The 14,878-nt window shown below is 41.1% G+C and overlaps 4 protein-coding genes across 6 annotated transcripts; all 4 read left to right on the forward strand.

Moving 5' to 3' along the window:
• The first annotated feature begins 949 nt into the window (after positions 1-949).
• On the forward strand, positions 950-4,090 carry LOC104808541 (serine/threonine-protein kinase WNK2). Of its 2 annotated transcripts, XM_010534236.2 has the most exons (7): positions 950-1,157; positions 1,303-1,340; positions 1,510-1,737; positions 2,059-2,279; positions 2,387-2,544; positions 2,641-3,055; positions 3,147-4,090. In XM_010534236.2, exons 1-7 carry the CDS (start codon positions 1,092-1,094, stop codon positions 3,965-3,967), a joined length of 1,947 nt encoding a protein of 648 aa, XP_010532538.1. In that variant the 5' UTR covers positions 950-1,091; the 3' UTR covers positions 3,968-4,090. The 2 variants fall into 2 exon arrangements, with proteins under 2 accessions (XP_010532538.1, XP_010532539.1); XM_010534237.2 differs by lacking the exon at positions 950-1,157 and having other exon boundaries at positions 1,340-1,357.
• Positions 4,091-4,450: 360 nt separating this feature from the next.
• LOC104808542 (40S ribosomal protein S24-1-like) lies at positions 4,451-6,313 on the forward strand. The gene is made up of 6 exons (XM_010534238.1): positions 4,451-4,561; positions 4,643-4,716; positions 5,048-5,089; positions 5,207-5,377; positions 5,695-5,781; positions 6,054-6,313. Exons 2-6 carry the CDS (start codon positions 4,645-4,647, stop codon positions 6,084-6,086), a joined length of 405 nt encoding a protein of 134 aa, XP_010532540.1. The 5' UTR covers positions 4,451-4,561; positions 4,643-4,644; the 3' UTR covers positions 6,087-6,313.
• Positions 6,314-6,754: 441 nt separating this feature from the next.
• Positions 6,755-12,359, forward strand: LOC104808543 (increased DNA methylation 1). Of its 2 annotated transcripts, none has more exons than XM_010534239.2 (8): positions 6,755-9,375; positions 9,640-9,772; positions 9,871-9,959; positions 10,442-10,680; positions 10,813-10,899; positions 11,058-11,157; positions 11,246-11,459; positions 11,567-12,359. In XM_010534239.2, the coding sequence occupies exons 1-8, from the start codon at positions 7,144-7,146 to the stop codon at positions 12,112-12,114; spliced, it is 3,642 nt and encodes a 1,213-aa protein (XP_010532541.1). In that variant the 5' UTR covers positions 6,755-7,143; the 3' UTR covers positions 12,115-12,359. The 2 variants fall into 2 exon arrangements, with proteins under 2 accessions (XP_010532541.1, XP_010532542.1); XM_010534240.1 differs by having other exon boundaries at positions 11,408-11,459.
• A 139-nt stretch (positions 12,360-12,498) lies between these two features.
• LOC104808545 (imidazoleglycerol-phosphate dehydratase-like) lies at positions 12,499-14,827 on the forward strand. Its single transcript, XM_010534241.2, has 8 exons — positions 12,499-12,898; positions 12,990-13,111; positions 13,400-13,504; positions 13,638-13,730; positions 13,834-13,908; positions 13,985-14,047; positions 14,140-14,249; positions 14,508-14,827. The coding sequence occupies exons 1-8, from the start codon at positions 12,634-12,636 to the stop codon at positions 14,533-14,535; spliced, it is 861 nt and encodes a 286-aa protein (XP_010532543.1). The 5' UTR covers positions 12,499-12,633; the 3' UTR covers positions 14,536-14,827.
• Positions 14,828-14,878: the final 51 nt, after the last annotated feature.

Raw genomic sequence — 14,878 nt, forward strand, 5'->3', positions numbered from 1 at the left:
AAGACAAAAAAAAAAAAAAAAAAAAAAGCAGAGTCTTTGCGTGGTCTTGTGGGTATATGCCGTGACCTTCTTCACTGTCCGTGACATGGAAATTTAGACACTACACGACAACTTTATATTATCATTATTTCATATAATATAATAATAAAACCTATTACAAAGTCTCGTTTTTTTTTTTATAAAATTAAAGGGCCATTTTATTATCGCTCTTTCTCTTTTTTTTTTGTCCCATCGCAGTTGAGATTGTTGACCCTCTTCCAATATTTTCATTTATTCGTTTTTTTCTTGGATTTGATATCATATTTAAACCGGACCGATATTGTTGACCCGGAGTTGACCCGGATTTGTGGACCTAAAAAATGTTGTGAGATAAACTTAATTTTATTATATGACAAATATTATTTTATTATAGGAATATTTAAAAATTTTACTAAAAATCTTATAAATTTTATAAAAAATATCCCTAACTTTATGTCAAAAAATACATTAACTTTTAAGTTTATCTTGTAGTAAAATTAAATTTACTTCCAATTATAATTTTTTTTTGTGGTTCCATTCCATTGACCATCTCGTCCACTATTGTTGGGAAACAAATTTTTTTTTTTTTTTGACATGGTCCTAAAGTATGATGCTTTTAGCGTATTGGAATCTCATGTGCATAACGAGCCGAACATCATCTTTGGTTTTCGGATTCCACAAATGTTAGATAACTTAGACGAAATTCGCAATAAAAAAAAAAGCCAAAAGATTTGATTAGTTGAATTTGGAGACAAGAATATGGAAGTGTCACGAAAATGGTTATACAGAGATTCATTTGCACGAAGCAGAAATGTTTTTGTTTGGGCAGAATTTCCACTTGTGGCCACAAAATGGGAGTAAACCGGAGATCCATGAACCGGTCGGTACGGTTAGATAAAGCGGAACGGGTGAGATGCCTAACCAGTTGTCTCTCTATCACCTGTTTGTCTGCTTTCTTCCTCCTCCTGATTCTCTCTTCTCCTCCATAAAAAAAAAAGCCGTTTTCTTTTCACTATTCCCACAAAAAACTGTTTGACATTTCGCCTTGAGAGAAAAAAAAAACATCGAGAAGGATGAATTGCCCTCTTGAGGAATGCTCTGAATTTGCAGAAGCTGATCCTACCGGGAGATATGGCAGAGTGAGACTTCTTTTTTTCCGATTTTTTTTTGGTGTTTTCTTGACGAAAATCCATCTTTTTTGTTTGCATTTCACAAAAAAATTCGACCTTTTTTCAAATTTTCTGTGAAGATTCTGACTCTACCCATTGGAAATATTCTCTGCAGTATGATGAGATTCTCGGCAAAGGCGCTTCGAAGACGGTGTAAGCTTCTGTCCATGGTCGCCCTTTCTCGAATTTCTTCTCAGCGTGTACCCTTTTCCTTAACGTTTTTGAATCCAAACATCGGTCCCGTTGATCGGTTCTCAACCCTCGATTTTGGACATTCTTGAGAGCTTCTGTCTGTGGGCTGAGGGATTTGTCGTAATTTCAGGTACAGGGCCTTCGACGAGTATGAAGGGATCGAAGTGGCGTGGAACCAGGTGAAGCTGCGTGATTTCATGAGGAATCCCGAGGATCTGGAGAAATTCTACAGGGAGATTCATCTGCTCAAGACCTTGAATCACCCAAATATCATGAAGTTCTACACTTCCTGGGTTGATACTTCCAACTTGTCCATCAATTTCGTCACTGAACTCTTCACCTCCGGCACTCTCAGACAGTAAGCAACTTGCTGCACGAATTTCTGTTTTCCAGCTCTGTCTTTTCCGTTTCTTTATTTGCTCTTCTGACATCAACTTGTCAAATTTGTGACGTGGGTCTCGAAAAGCTCGACTCTTTTTACCATGGGTTTGCTGTTCTTTTCTGAAAATATTAAACTATCATTATGGAATTCCAAAAGTTCCCGGTGGGTTTTGAATAAATCGGCTTTTGGCTGATGGGTTTGTTTTGTAAAGATCAAAACTTTTCGGACGTGGATCTTCAAAGTTTGGATTTTTACTACATGGGTGATCTTGATGAACCCTAATCCGAGGTTGTCCAGGTATAGGCTGAGACATAGAAGAGTGAACATCAGAGCTGTGAAGCATTGGTGCAGGCAGATTCTGAGAGGACTTCACTATCTCCACAGCTGTTCTCCTCCAATTATCCACAGAGACCTCAAATGTGATAACATATTCATCAATGGCAACCAAGGTGAAGTCAAGATCGGAGATCTCGGCCTCGCAGCCATTCTCCGGAAATCCCATGCCGCCCGTTGCGTCGGTACATCGGTTTTTTCCCATTCTTGGAATTGCCTTACCAGAGTTTAGTTCTTATATGTTGCCTTGTTGAGATGAGAAGAAAGGCTTTGGAACTTATGTTTTGTTTAGGAACGCCCGAGTTCATGGCTCCGGAAGTATACCAAGAAGAATACAACGAGCTGGTCGATATCTACTCGTTCGGAATGTGCGTATTGGAGATGGTCACGTTCGATTATCCTTACAGCGAATGCTCTCACCCGGCCCAGATTTACAAGAAAGTCATCTCTGTATGAACCCTTATTCTCAAAATTCACCAGTCTGGATATCGTCGTTGATTCATCACAACGGAAAGAAAAAACAGTTGAAGTTAACGTCTTTTTCAGGGGAAATGGCCTGAAGCCTTTTACCAAGTGAAGGATCCCGAGATTCGCCAGTTTGTTGAGAAGTGTTTGGCCACTGTGACTTGCAGGCTTACGGCCTTAGAGCTTTTGCAAGATCCCTTTCTGCAGATCGACGAGGATGGATTTGATATGAGACCAGTTGATTACTACAACGGTTGCGATGAAACAGAGGTGTTACCGAGAAATCTTCTGAATGGAAATGGGTATGAAGGTTACTTGTGTTATGATCATGGGGATGGTTCTCATTACCAGGATCATTTCGAGCCTCGGGTAAGCGAAATCGATCTCTTCTCCAACCAAGGTGATGAAAATCTTGAAGACAACGACATTTCGATTAAGGGAAAGAAAAGAGACGACGACGGGATATTCTTAAGGCTGCGAATTGCTGATTCTGAAGGTAGTATCCCTCCTGATCCGTCGATGAAAAGTTTCAATCTTTTTCGATCATTCCGTTACACTTTTGACGGTATGAGCTTAATCATATGCAGGGCGGTTCCGCAACATTTACTTCCCCTTCGAACCAGCGATTGATACAGCATGGAGCGTTGCGGCAGAAATGGTGTCAGAACTGGACATAACCAATCAAGATGTCGCGAAAATCGCGCACATGATCGACACAGAGATCGCTACATTGGTTCCGGGTTGGAAAACTGACAACGAATGCCAAGAAAGTTCCCGGCTCGAAAAATACTGCCAGACTTGTGCCTCGAATGGATACATACAGGATACCGTATCATCGAACAGCCAAACGGCAGAAAAACCTCATCTCTTCGAGTGTTCCGAAGACGTTAACGGTTCTTCAGTTCATGGAAGGTTCGAGGAGATAATCTACCAAGTTGAAGGGCAAGACCAAGGCGTCGACGATGGCCATCCTGTCTTGGAGATCCCACCGGACAGGAACAGGATCCATTACGCAGACATCTGGGGTCTGAAAGATGCGCATTCCGATCACGCCGACGAAGAACAGAGCTCTCTCCTCGATCCAAGGAAGTTCAAAACTCGATCTGAGAATGAGATCAGACGAGAACTGAGATGGCTCAAGACAAGATACAGACTTCAGGCGAAGGGGGTGAGAGACAAGAATGCCGATTTCAAAGATGTGTTTGGCGGGAGATCTTCCTCGTCGGTTTGTACGCTGAATTGGGATATCATCGGACATGGAGTTTCAGGCGAAGGTTCTTCCGGTGACAGTCTCCGTACGGAGAGCTGGGTCCTGCCGGAAAGTGACGAGAGTTTCCGTACGGGGAGTTTGGCTCTGCCTCCGCTTCATAGGGCGATTTCTCTTCCCGTTGACGTCGTAGACATTTGAAAATAAATATCCGAATTAATATTTCTAATGGTGAAATTAATATTCTGATGTACTTGTTAGAATTAGGTTTTTATCTTTGTATTACATTTTAAAATAATATTACGTGTTTTTCTTTTCAAGCTATTTGTTATTTTTGTTTTTTTAAATTTGAATAAGAATTTAAATATAACATATAAATTAATATTTGTAAACATACAATTTTCATAATTTCAAATTCCAACTTCCTCGCACTCTTTTTTTAATTATTGTCTTATAAACGATCGTGTATATATTTTCTCAAATAGTAAATATATTGCAAATGGGCGAATCATGAAAAAGGAAAAGCCATGTAAATAAATATGGGCCTTGAGCGTTAAATTCCAGGCCCAATAATATTGAGTCAATGCGGGCTTGTTCGTTTAGTGGAGGAAAGTTATCCCATGGAGGAGCAATAATATTTCTCTCCCGTGTGTACGCTAATCCCGTATCCAAACAGGAGCTAAAGCTAGTTAAAATTCAACCAAGCGATAAACCCTAGGTAAGGATACTGCTATCTTTCTAATTTGCCCTGTCGCCGGCGGAGTCCAAGTCGTTTTGCAGGAGAAGGGATTTGAAGTAAGACGAGTCTTCTATTTTCTGTGTTTGTGGGGTTTTATTGTGTATAGTGTTGAGTTTTTGAGCTCGTGTGTTTCGCAGCGATGGCGGACAAGGCTGTGACGATCAGAACGAGGAAGTTCATGACAAACAGGCTTCTCTCTAGGAAGCAATTCGTAAGTTCTTCTATATATTCATTCACATTGTTAGATTCATTGGTTTTGATGTCTGTTTTCTGGGTTTTCTGTTTGGCTGCTGGGAAAATAGTGTATGTAAATGGTAATTGTTTTGAGCTCGTATCGAATTTGCAAGAATCGCAACGTCCATTGCAACAGGAACTTGTGTTTCTGTGTTCAGAGATGTAATTGCAATACAAGAGTTTATCCCGTAAACCAAATAGCTGTTGATGGGGATGATCCTGGGACTGATTTTTCTCAAATTTTCGCCACTGTTTTTTTTTTGGGCTGTAAGCCTTTAACATCACTTTGGGGTTTGTATATGATGCAGGTCATTGATGTTCTTCATCCTGGAAGAGCCAATGTATCCAAGGTAAAGTAAAGCTATCAATTTTGTGCTATAATATTGATTCACTTTGGTTTTTTAAAGTTTTTGTGTGTTGCATTTGCCACTGCCATGCCTTACAATCTATTGTTTGAATCCGGGAAGGCTGAACTGAAGGAGAAATTGGCAAGGATGTACGAAGTTAAGGACCCCAACTCGATCTTTGTGTTCAAGTTCAGGACTCATTTCGGAGGTGGCAAGTCTACTGGGTTTGGTCTGATTTATGACTCGGTTGACAACGCTAAGAAATACGAGCCAAAATACAGATTAATCAGGGTATGATCTCGAAATTGCTCGTGGCTGATTTTTTTTGTCTTGTTCGTGTGTTTTCTCTTTAGTAATGTAGTCATGAAAGCATTCTCTTTTTCCCCTCCGACACGTATTTTTCAAACGCTTCTGCTGATGTTTCTGGTTACAATTTCTCCGATTCTCGCTTTGTAGCAATAGGAGCACTTACTTGGATACTGAATAAATGTATATACTTGTTAATCAAAGGGTTGTGAATTTCTACTCTATGTCAGTGTTGACTGGTAAGTAACATAGGCAATGTTAGTTTTGTAAACTTTGTGCTAAAAAGTATAATATGATTGCAGAATGGGCTGGACACCAAGGTGGAAAAATCAAGAAAGCAAATGAAGGAAAGGAAGAACAGAACCAAGAAAATACGGGGTGTAAAGAAGGTGAGAGTACTCTCAAGCAAGCTTTAGAAAAGGGTCTTGAAACCAGCCATTTAGCTTGAACAAAATGGTAGAGCAATCTTAAGTAAATGCACTCACTCAGCCAGTCAGCCTGTTGGATTTTGATGTTAGGGCTACAGATTATTGCCTTTAAACAACAATTAAGATATTAAAGATAATGCTCAGAAGGGTTTAGGGTTTAGGGTTTCGGTTAACCGAAGGGGATTCCTCTTCAAAACTCATTGTGTTGTTGTCTCTTTCTCTGTCTATTGCAGACAAAGGCTGGTGATGCTGGTAAGAAGAAGTGAGAGATCGAGCTCGAAGATTGGGAATATATTTGGATAATGGATATGTTTTTTTTTAAAAAAAAATTCTTGAGTTATTTTTGTCGGATTATCTGAAAATGTCTTCAATCTGAACCGATGTTTGCCCTTCACTGCTGTGTGTGAACCACCTTTCGAACCTTGGTCATGTAATAGTTTTGCATAGACAGCCGGTTCTGTTAACCAAATTGGACCGGTTAAGAAAACTGAAACTGGTTTTCTTGTGATCCGTACCATTGCTAAACCGGGTCTTGTTTTTATGGGTCTGCTTGGTTGGCCCATATTGGGCTTCGTTTGGAACTGACATTGCCACGTGTAATTTCCGGTTTCCTTAACCGGACATGTGCATAGATTGGTTCGACGAATTCTATCGTGTGGGTCTGTCGGACTGTACGACTGTAGACGAATTAGACAACTCGGGGCACGAGACGAGACGAGACGTGACGATGATGCAATTTCGAACCACATATTCTCGTGAGATTTTGCCACGTCACGTATTATTTTCGGAAATGGTCTGAAATTCCACGTTGACATATTCTGGCGCCGTGGGTCCCCCAGTAAGGTGACTGTCGATGAAATCAAAGCGTAAAAGAGAACAATAAAGGCAGGGTAAAAAACCAATAATATTAAGAACAATGTATTTGACAAAAAGGCAGTTTTTACAGTGGAAATATATTTTGGGCTGTGTGACATCTCTCTGTCTCACTCTCTCTCTCCATTTCTCATATCCTCGTGTTGGTGGCCGGAAAGTTGCGTCAGCGTCCGCCGACGGGATAATCCCCTGTTACATCGGCGGAGCAATCTGACGAGGTTACTGTTATTGTCCTGTTCGTGGTGATCCAACAATGTCAGGCTTCGATTCTCATGGATTGATAAATTGGGGGATCGGTTTGGCTTTGGTCTAGATCTGTTGTTCCTAGGGTTGTTAATATTCTCCTGTCCTTTTGGTTCGCAGTTTTTGTTAATTACATTCCGATATCCCGGATGAGATGGAGGAAAATTAGGGTTTTAATCGGATTTGGTGGCTTAGTTTGTGTAAACCATGGAAGGAGGGGGCAGGAGATCTGGTGAACCTTCAGGGGTAGTGATAAAGAAACGGAGCTCTTCGGGTTGTTTGATTGTGAAGAAGAAGGGCGACAGGATTGGTGGGATTTCTTCATCTTCTGGGAATCGCCCGGTTTATGACTCGTTGTTGGAAAATAAGAGGTCCAGGATGGTTATGAGTGATTCTGGTTCTGGGTCTAGCGGTGAAAATATGGTACCTTGTAGTAACACTGTTCACCAAACGATTCACCGCCATTGTAATGGTTTTGATAGGTTAAATGCAGGAGAGGGTCGTTTTGATGGAAAAAGGGAATGTGCAGAGCTTGTTGACCGTAAAGGGGATTGCTTTGTGGGAAACAGCAGCGGCGAATGGAGGGAGAGGAAGAGAAATAGATTAGATGAAGTGGAGTATGATAATGACGAGAAGGATGAAGACAAATTGATGACGATGAGAGCGAGGAGGTCGTTTGACAGCAGTGGAGTTGATATTGGTAGGAAAGCATATTTGGGGTTTGCTCAATTTGGCATTGGCAGGAAATACGGAATTGGTTCAAGTAGAGATTTTGTTCTTGAGAAGAGAAGGAAGTCATACTTTGATGGGTTAGGGGCTGTAAATTTTGCTGATCAGGGTTATAGAAACAGGTTTAAGGTGAGTGCAGATGAAAGTGAAATTCATGCATCGTTGTTGCGGACAAAGTACAAGGGTGAGACAGATTTTGATGAACCTATTAGAGTTCAGGGGAAAAACGGTGTTCTGAAGGTGATGATAAACAAGAAGAATAAGATGAGTGGGGTATTACTCAGAAACTTCGCTAATGCGGAAGCTAAAGAAACAAAAAATGGTTCAAAAGTCCAAGATACGGGTAAAATACGTGTTGCCATCCAGTCGCCAGCCACTTTAAAAGCCGAAAATCTTGTGAAACCGCATCCATGTGTCAGGACACAATCAAATGGGTCAAAAACGCGCACGACCTTGGCCATGAAAAACAAGGGCCTGGACCAACAAGATTCAGAAGATCGTGATATGTTGGCAAGGCCACAGAAGAAGACTATTAAAGCTCATACACATACCCGGATGTTGATTGCTGGAGGAGAAAAGATTCCACCTGAAGAGTTAGCGCCTCCAAAAATCAAAGATGGAAAAGTTAGGCGTGGTTCTGGCACAGAAAAACAACGATTACGTGAGCGAATTAGGGGAATGTTACTGGAAGCAGGGTGGACCATTGACCATAGACCCAGAAGGAATAGGGACTACGTAGATGCAGTTTATATAAGCCCAACAGGAACAGCATATTGGTCTATTATCAAGGCCTATGAAGCGCTTCTGAAGCAATTAAATAATGGGGAAACTGAGGCCAAGCCTAGTCGGGACAGTTCTAAGTTGTCTCTCATCTCTGATGAGATACTCAGTCAGTTAACGCGCAAAACTAAAAGGAAGGTTGAAAAAGATTTGAAAAGACGGCAACAAGGTGGCAGTGATAGTGATGAAAAAAACTCAGTTTCCAGAAAATTCTCTACTGTCAGACATGATACAGGAAATGAAGGCAGATATTTTCATATAGAGAAACTAAGCTCCTCCCTAGGGATGGGTGCTATGTCGATGAGGAATGAGATCAATCATGAAGCTGGTTTAACAGGTATGAAGTACAAAAGTGATAGCGATTTGCCTCACCAAACAGAAAAATCTGCTGGTTCCTTCTCTCATCATATAGATGGAGGCAACAGTGGCAAATTTGGTAGAAGCACATTGTCGGTAAGATGTTCAACTAAGGAAAACAATTCAGAATCTGATGGCTTTGTACCTTTCTCTGGAAAACGGACAGTGCTGGCATGGCTGATTGATAGCGGAACAGTTCAGTTGAGCGAAAAGGTCATGAACATGAACCGCCAACAGTCACGAGCAATGCTTGAGGGATGGATAACAGGGGATGGTATTCAATGTGGTTGTTGCCGTAAACTACTTTCAGTTTCGAAGTTTGAGATCCATGCTGGAAGCAAATTGCCCTTGCCATTTCAGAACATGTATTTAGATTCCGGGGTTTCTCTTTTTCAATGCCAAATAGATGCGTGGGATAGGCAAAGGGATGTTGGGCACATCGGTTTCTGCTCTGTTGATGTAAATGCCGATGACCCAAATGACGATGCTTGTGGTATTTGTGGAGATGGAGGTGATTTAATCTGTTGTGATGGTTGTCCCTCAACATTCCACCAGAGATGTCTGGACATTCAGGTATGCTGGTAGAGTTCAGTTAATGTTTTTTTTTGGATTATTTTTGTAGAGTCATTGCAAAATGGAGCAATTAGTTAAGTCTTGTTATACTAAAAAGTTGTTCCAAACAATATGTTTTGTTTAGGACTTAGAGAATAGATTTGATACAACTCATTTACGAAACTCTATTGAACTGAAGTATCTGTATCTTTGACTTTTAACTATATCAGGGTTGTTTTAGGACCATCTGATGCCTTATTGAATCTTTTTGAGGTTAAATTACAGATGTTTCCTCATGGTGATTGGCATTGCCCAAATTGTACATGCAAATTCTGTAGGGCAGTTGTCAGAGACACTACTCCGACTGTGGATGCAAGTCTATGCAAATTACTTACCTGCAAGATGTGTGAGAAAAAATGTATTTCATCTACTACTTTCAACGATTGAATATTTCACTTTTGCTTCCTCTTAATATTGCTCATAGATTCTAATTGAGTTTAGGATTTCCCTTCCTAGATCACAAGTCATGCATGCAGGAGGTGAATGCTACTCCAACTGCTGGTACTGAATCAGGCTTCGCATTTTGTGGGAAGGAGTGCAAAGAGGTATTTTCCTTCGATCGCTATATTTGTTGATTCAATTGGTAAATGCCCTTTGAGGTAGCTATCAGACAGCTGATATTTCAAAGGCTTTTAAAACAATTTTGGGTGGGTAACTCATATTTTACTGCCTGCTGTTGATGTCAGACACATTCTTGTGTTTATTTAGAATCTCAAACTGTGGTGGAGAAAAACCATTGTCAAAATTTGTATGCTGTGACTTGTTAGTTTAACAATTCATATTGAGAGCATCCGTCTTGTTAGTACCTCCTTTTTTTTCACTACACATCAACATTTGCAATTTGACCCCTGGTATGACGTATGAGTTGCTAACGTTTCATGCCTTCTAGACGGGTAGAGCTAAGATCTTTGGACTCGAGAGAACTATGAAATGCTGTTTGACTCTGTAATCGCAACACAACGTTCTATCTGTTATCTCTGTAAAAGTAGCATTCCGTTTAAGTTAAATTAACTGCTTGTTTTTGCAGCTCTTTGAAGGTTTACAAAAGTGTGTTGGTATCAAACGCGAACTAGAAGCTGGATTTTCATGGTCTCTAGTTCATAGGACAGAGATAGATTCGGATTCTGTGGTACTTGACCAGCATCGGACTGTAGAAAACAACTCCAAACTTGCCGTAGCTCTGACAGTCATGGATGAATGCTTTTTGCCCGTCATTGATCGGAGGAGTGGGGTGAATATAATACGCAATGTCCTTTACAATTGTGGGTAAGCTTGCTAATACTCCGCAACAATTTTATCTATGTCCCTGTTTCGATATTTTTACTCGTCCAGATGCAGAAGCAATCTCTGGACAATTCTTGACGTTGGTACTTTTTGCTTATACCTTCCTTTTCAAAGGTCAAACTTCAACCGGCTTAATTTCGGTGGCTTCTACAGTGCTATCCTTGAGAGAGACGACGAAATAATTGCTTCAGCATCTATCAGGTTCTGTCTCAGAACATCCTCTGTCTCGTTATAGATGTTATCTTGCAACAACGTCTTATGACACAACTGTGAATCGTGCTCATTACTTGTTTATGTTTTTCTTATCTAGACATATCCTGGATTTTGCGCCTTTTATTAATGCTTTCCATTCTATTCAGGTTTCGTGGGGATCGGCTAGCAGAGATGCCCTTTATCGGGACTCGACCTGTCTATAGATGCCAAGGGATGTGCCGTCGGCTTTTCAATGCAATAGAATCTGTAAGCTCATGGCTGTGTTTTGAAATTGTTTTCCGATTCTTGCGATAAAATCTACTGATTCAGATTCTTTTCTTATCTTGATATGAAGACTCTTCAACGTCTCGAGATCGAGATACTGGTTATTCCTGCAACTGCAGAGTTTACCCATGCTTGGATTGATAAATTTGGTTTTTGTCCTGTGGATGATTTGCTGAAGAAAGAAATAAGGTCCATGAATCTTTTGGTGTTTCCTGGCATTGGTATGTTACAGAAGGATCTGTTCGGACACAGACACGCCGGAGAAGATTCTGCTTCTGACACAGGTTTTTTTAAAGCCAATTTAGCTTATTTTCTTTTCCTGGCTGGCTTTTTTTTTTGGTTTCCTCATCCTTCTCTGATCTCTCGCTTCTTGTTTCATCTTTTGCTAAAGACATTGAAATCAAGAGGGAGCTTTGTGGGATCGGTCGAGAAGATTGTCAGAACGAGGACATGGATTCCGCCATAAAAACAACTGAAGTTGATGTTTTGAGACCCGGTTCCCGGCTCATGGAACGTATAGCGAGCTCTTCTTCGAGTCCAAGCACATCGCCTTCTGAAGATAGACCCGTATCAGATTCTGCAGTTGATCGCCGGAACTGTGTGGATTCGAATAAAGCTTCTCGAGATGATGTTCCAGTTTTGGGAGGATTGCCCACATGGCCCGACGATATATGTCCGAACAGAGGAGAGACTGAGTACAAACCTTCAATGGCGGCTGCAATGGATCGAGTCGAGAACGGTGTCGGCTCTGGTTATGGAACATCATCAGATTCTCCGAGAAGAAGGGAGTTGGTCGAGTCCCCGCCACACAGGAACTGCGACATGGCGTTTCTGGACCACATTATCCGTTCTCCGGTGGACACAGTCACCGCAAAGGAAGATCGAGATCTGTATTGTCCTAACTCCGGCGGTGGTTCGATTTCTCCGGCAAGACAGTAGTGAAAGACTAGGCGAAGAAAGATAAAAGAATCGGTTTTTGGGATGAGAGAGAGAGAGAGATCCTGAGTATTTTGGTGTGTAAACTCTCTTGTCAATGAATGACTGGAAATCGAGTATGTTCATAATGTCTATATACATATACATATATCCGATTTGTATATGTGCCTCAATGTCCCTATGATTCTTCCTAGTCTTGGGTTTGTCCCTTGTGGTGGGTCGAATTTTTGTTAAGAAAATATTATATATGTTGATGTCATGCAAATAAAAAGCTTTTACTTAAAAAAATGAAAAAGCTTCTGTAACATTTCCTCCGCCGCTTATTTACCAGTCGCCGGCGGGGGCAGAGGAGATTGGCTCTAAGCTAACCGGGTTTCCCGGTTTTAACCGGTTTTCCCTGGTTCAACTTGACTCCGGTTTGTCAGTGGGAACCGGACCGGATAACGACGTCGTTTTGTTTGGTGGGCTTGAGAATTGTAGGCATTGGTCAAACGCAGTGCTCTCTCTTTGTCGACAACAAAAATGAAGCTCTCGTCGTCTGTGTCTGCATCGGGCATCCTCAGCCACTCCGCCGCCGCCGGTCAGCTACTCAAACTTCGTCCTTGTTTTAGGGTTTCAATTCATCGGAGAGGATCGATCGTTTCTTCTTCTTCTTCTTCTTCTTTTTCTTCTCCTCCTCAATTCTTGCGGATGGAACCTCAATCCCTGCCTCTTCAATCTCTCGCTTGCGCTTCTGCCCCCGGAAAAAATGGTGCTCCGGCGACATCTTCTTCTCCTGTTGATCCTGGTATGTCTGGAAGATTCGAGGGTAGAAAAGAATGGTTGAGTTTTTGTTACAAAAGGTAAAAAGTTTTCACCTTGGGTTGTGTGATGGTCAGCTCGAATCGGGGAAGTGAGGAGAGAGACGAAAGAGACGAATGTGTCGGTGAAGATAAACTTGGATGGAACTGGAGTTGCAGACAGCTCCACTGGAATTCCTTTCCTCGATCATATGTTAGATGTAAGCGTTTATCTTTGTTCTGTTTTCACCCCAAATTGCTGATTATGAATCTGTTATGGAAGTTGATTGATGCTCTGAAAGTAATGAAAGAAGCTTGTTCGATTTCCACGCTGAAGAAAGAAGCTTGGTTTCACTGTCTGAATTACTTGTGGTAGAACATGAAGAAAGTTTTTACTTGTTGGTGAAATGCATATGAATCTATTGTTAGCATGGATCTTTCATGTTTCTTGTCAGTTTTTCGATTTCGATACGCTTATAAATCTCTCCGTTTTCAATCTTCTCCGTTAGCAACTTGCTTCGCATGGCTTGTTTGATGTGCACGTAAGGGCTAAAGGTGACATCCACATCGATGATCATCACACAAATGAAGATGTTGCCCTTTCCATTGGAACGGTAATCCAATTTTTCTATTTTCATCTCGACCTTCTTACTCTCTGCTATCTATATACGATCTCGAATCTTCATATGAAAGATTCTGTCTCTTTCCTTGATTTTGATAGAGAGATTACTTTGTTTTGTTTTTCAGGCTCTGTTAGAGGCACTCGGTGATCGTAAAGGGATTAACCGATTTGGTGATTTTACTGCTCCTCTTGACGAAGCGCTGATACATGTTTCCCTGGTAATGTCTTTCAGACCCGGGATTTTGTGATCGGATTTGGAAATGGATTAACCCTTTTGTTCACGTTTCAATTTCATTTACGATGTGGACTGGGTTTTCACAGGATCTATCTGGTCGGCCATATCTAGGTTTCAACCTCGACATTCCAACCGAGAGAGTTGGAACTTATGACACTCAGGTACCTTTGCTATTCATTGTTCTTTTTGAATCGTTGATTCGATGATAAAAAGTCGGCAACTTTCCTCTACATGCAGTTGGTGGAGCATTTCTTCCAGTCATTGGTGAATACTTCCGGCATGACGCTTCACATCCGACAGGTATTATAATACGATTCCTATCTTTATAAAGCATACATTTCTATAAACTAACACAATGTTTACGGATGTTCGAATTGTTTTCATTACACCAGCTTGCAGGTAAAAACTCTCACCACATAATAGAGGCAACCTTTAAGGCCTTTGCTAGGGCTCTTCGGCAAGCAACGGAATACGATCCACGCCGCCGTGGGACAATCCCGAGGTTTGACCTCACTCCCATACACATAAACACATATATGCACATGCATCAAATTACCTTATATGGTTGCAAGCATCATCATTCAATTTGCTTGAACTTATGATGAAAACATAGATAGTTTTGAGGCACTGACATATTCCTTCATGGGTCCTGAAGATTCTCACTGAGATTACTGTTTTGCCTGTGAAGAAGTTTTTTTTCTTCTGAGAAAACAAAAAAAAAATGTCTGAAACGTATTATACGGTATGGTGGTGATTGCAGTTCAAAAGGAGTGTTGTCACGTTCGTGAAACAAACGAGACGATGCGAGATGGCGAAGGGGATTCGATCATCAATGGTGATGATCTGTTTTATCTTTGGTTTATGATTCGGTTCTTCGACTTCAATAACTTTCTTGAGCATCTGATTACAATGAGCAAGATGTGTATAGCTAGTTCTTCGTATATGGCTCGTGAAGAGGATTTCAACCTCATATATGGTTCGAATCTTTCAGCCTATGTACCATTAAATCCGAAGCCTTGTTGTTTCAGACAAGTTCTGTCTCTTTGCATTTTTTCAGAACTAAAAAAGAGTTCCGGTTCATGTTGTTACTATTGAGGGTATATCCGTCATTTCACACGGGGGGGGGGGGGG

This window comes from Tarenaya hassleriana, unplaced genomic scaffold (genome assembly GCF_000463585.1).
Source record: "Tarenaya hassleriana unplaced genomic scaffold, ASM46358v1 Cleome15, whole genome shotgun sequence".
Taxonomy (NCBI): Eukaryota; Viridiplantae; Streptophyta; class Magnoliopsida; order Brassicales; family Cleomaceae; genus Tarenaya; species Tarenaya hassleriana.

What these genes read in the sequence shown, in the direction of transcription:
- LOC104808543 (XM_010534239.2), top strand. Translation starts at nt 7,144, where the DNA reads ATGGAAGGAGGGGGCAGGAGATCTGGTGAACCTTCAGGGGTAGTGATA. An exon ending in GTGGGAAGGAGTGCAAAGAG is followed by an intron (nt 9,960 to 10,441) that starts GTATTTTCCTTC and finishes TTGTTTTTGCAG; the next exon opens with CTCTTTGAAGGTTTACAAAA. An exon ending in ATTGCTTCAGCATCTATCAG is followed by an intron (nt 10,900 to 11,057) that starts GTTCTGTCTCAG and finishes CATTCTATTCAG; the next exon opens with GTTTCGTGGGGATCGGCTAG.
- LOC104808545 (XM_010534241.2), top strand. Translation starts at nt 12,634, where the DNA reads ATGAAGCTCTCGTCGTCTGTGTCTGCATCGGGCATCCTCAGCCACTCC. An exon ending in TCCTCGATCATATGTTAGAT is followed by an intron (nt 13,112 to 13,399) that starts GTAAGCGTTTAT and finishes CTTCTCCGTTAG; the next exon opens with CAACTTGCTTCGCATGGCTT. An exon ending in TTGGAACTTATGACACTCAG is followed by an intron (nt 13,909 to 13,984) that starts GTACCTTTGCTA and finishes CTCTACATGCAG; the next exon opens with TTGGTGGAGCATTTCTTCCA.
- LOC104808541 (XM_010534236.2), top strand. Translation starts at nt 1,092, where the DNA reads ATGAATTGCCCTCTTGAGGAATGCTCTGAATTTGCAGAAGCTGATCCT. An exon ending in CTACCGGGAGATATGGCAGA is followed by an intron (nt 1,158 to 1,302) that starts GTGAGACTTCTT and finishes TATTCTCTGCAG; the next exon opens with TATGATGAGATTCTCGGCAA. An exon ending in CCATGCCGCCCGTTGCGTCG is followed by an intron (nt 2,280 to 2,386) that starts GTACATCGGTTT and finishes TGTTTTGTTTAG; the next exon opens with GAACGCCCGAGTTCATGGCT.
- LOC104808542 (XM_010534238.1), top strand. Translation starts at nt 4,645, where the DNA reads ATGGCGGACAAGGCTGTGACGATCAGAACGAGGAAGTTCATGACAAAC. An exon ending in TTCTCTCTAGGAAGCAATTC is followed by an intron (nt 4,717 to 5,047) that starts GTAAGTTCTTCT and finishes TATATGATGCAG; the next exon opens with GTCATTGATGTTCTTCATCC. An exon ending in CAAAATACAGATTAATCAGG is followed by an intron (nt 5,378 to 5,694) that starts GTATGATCTCGA and finishes ATATGATTGCAG; the next exon opens with AATGGGCTGGACACCAAGGT.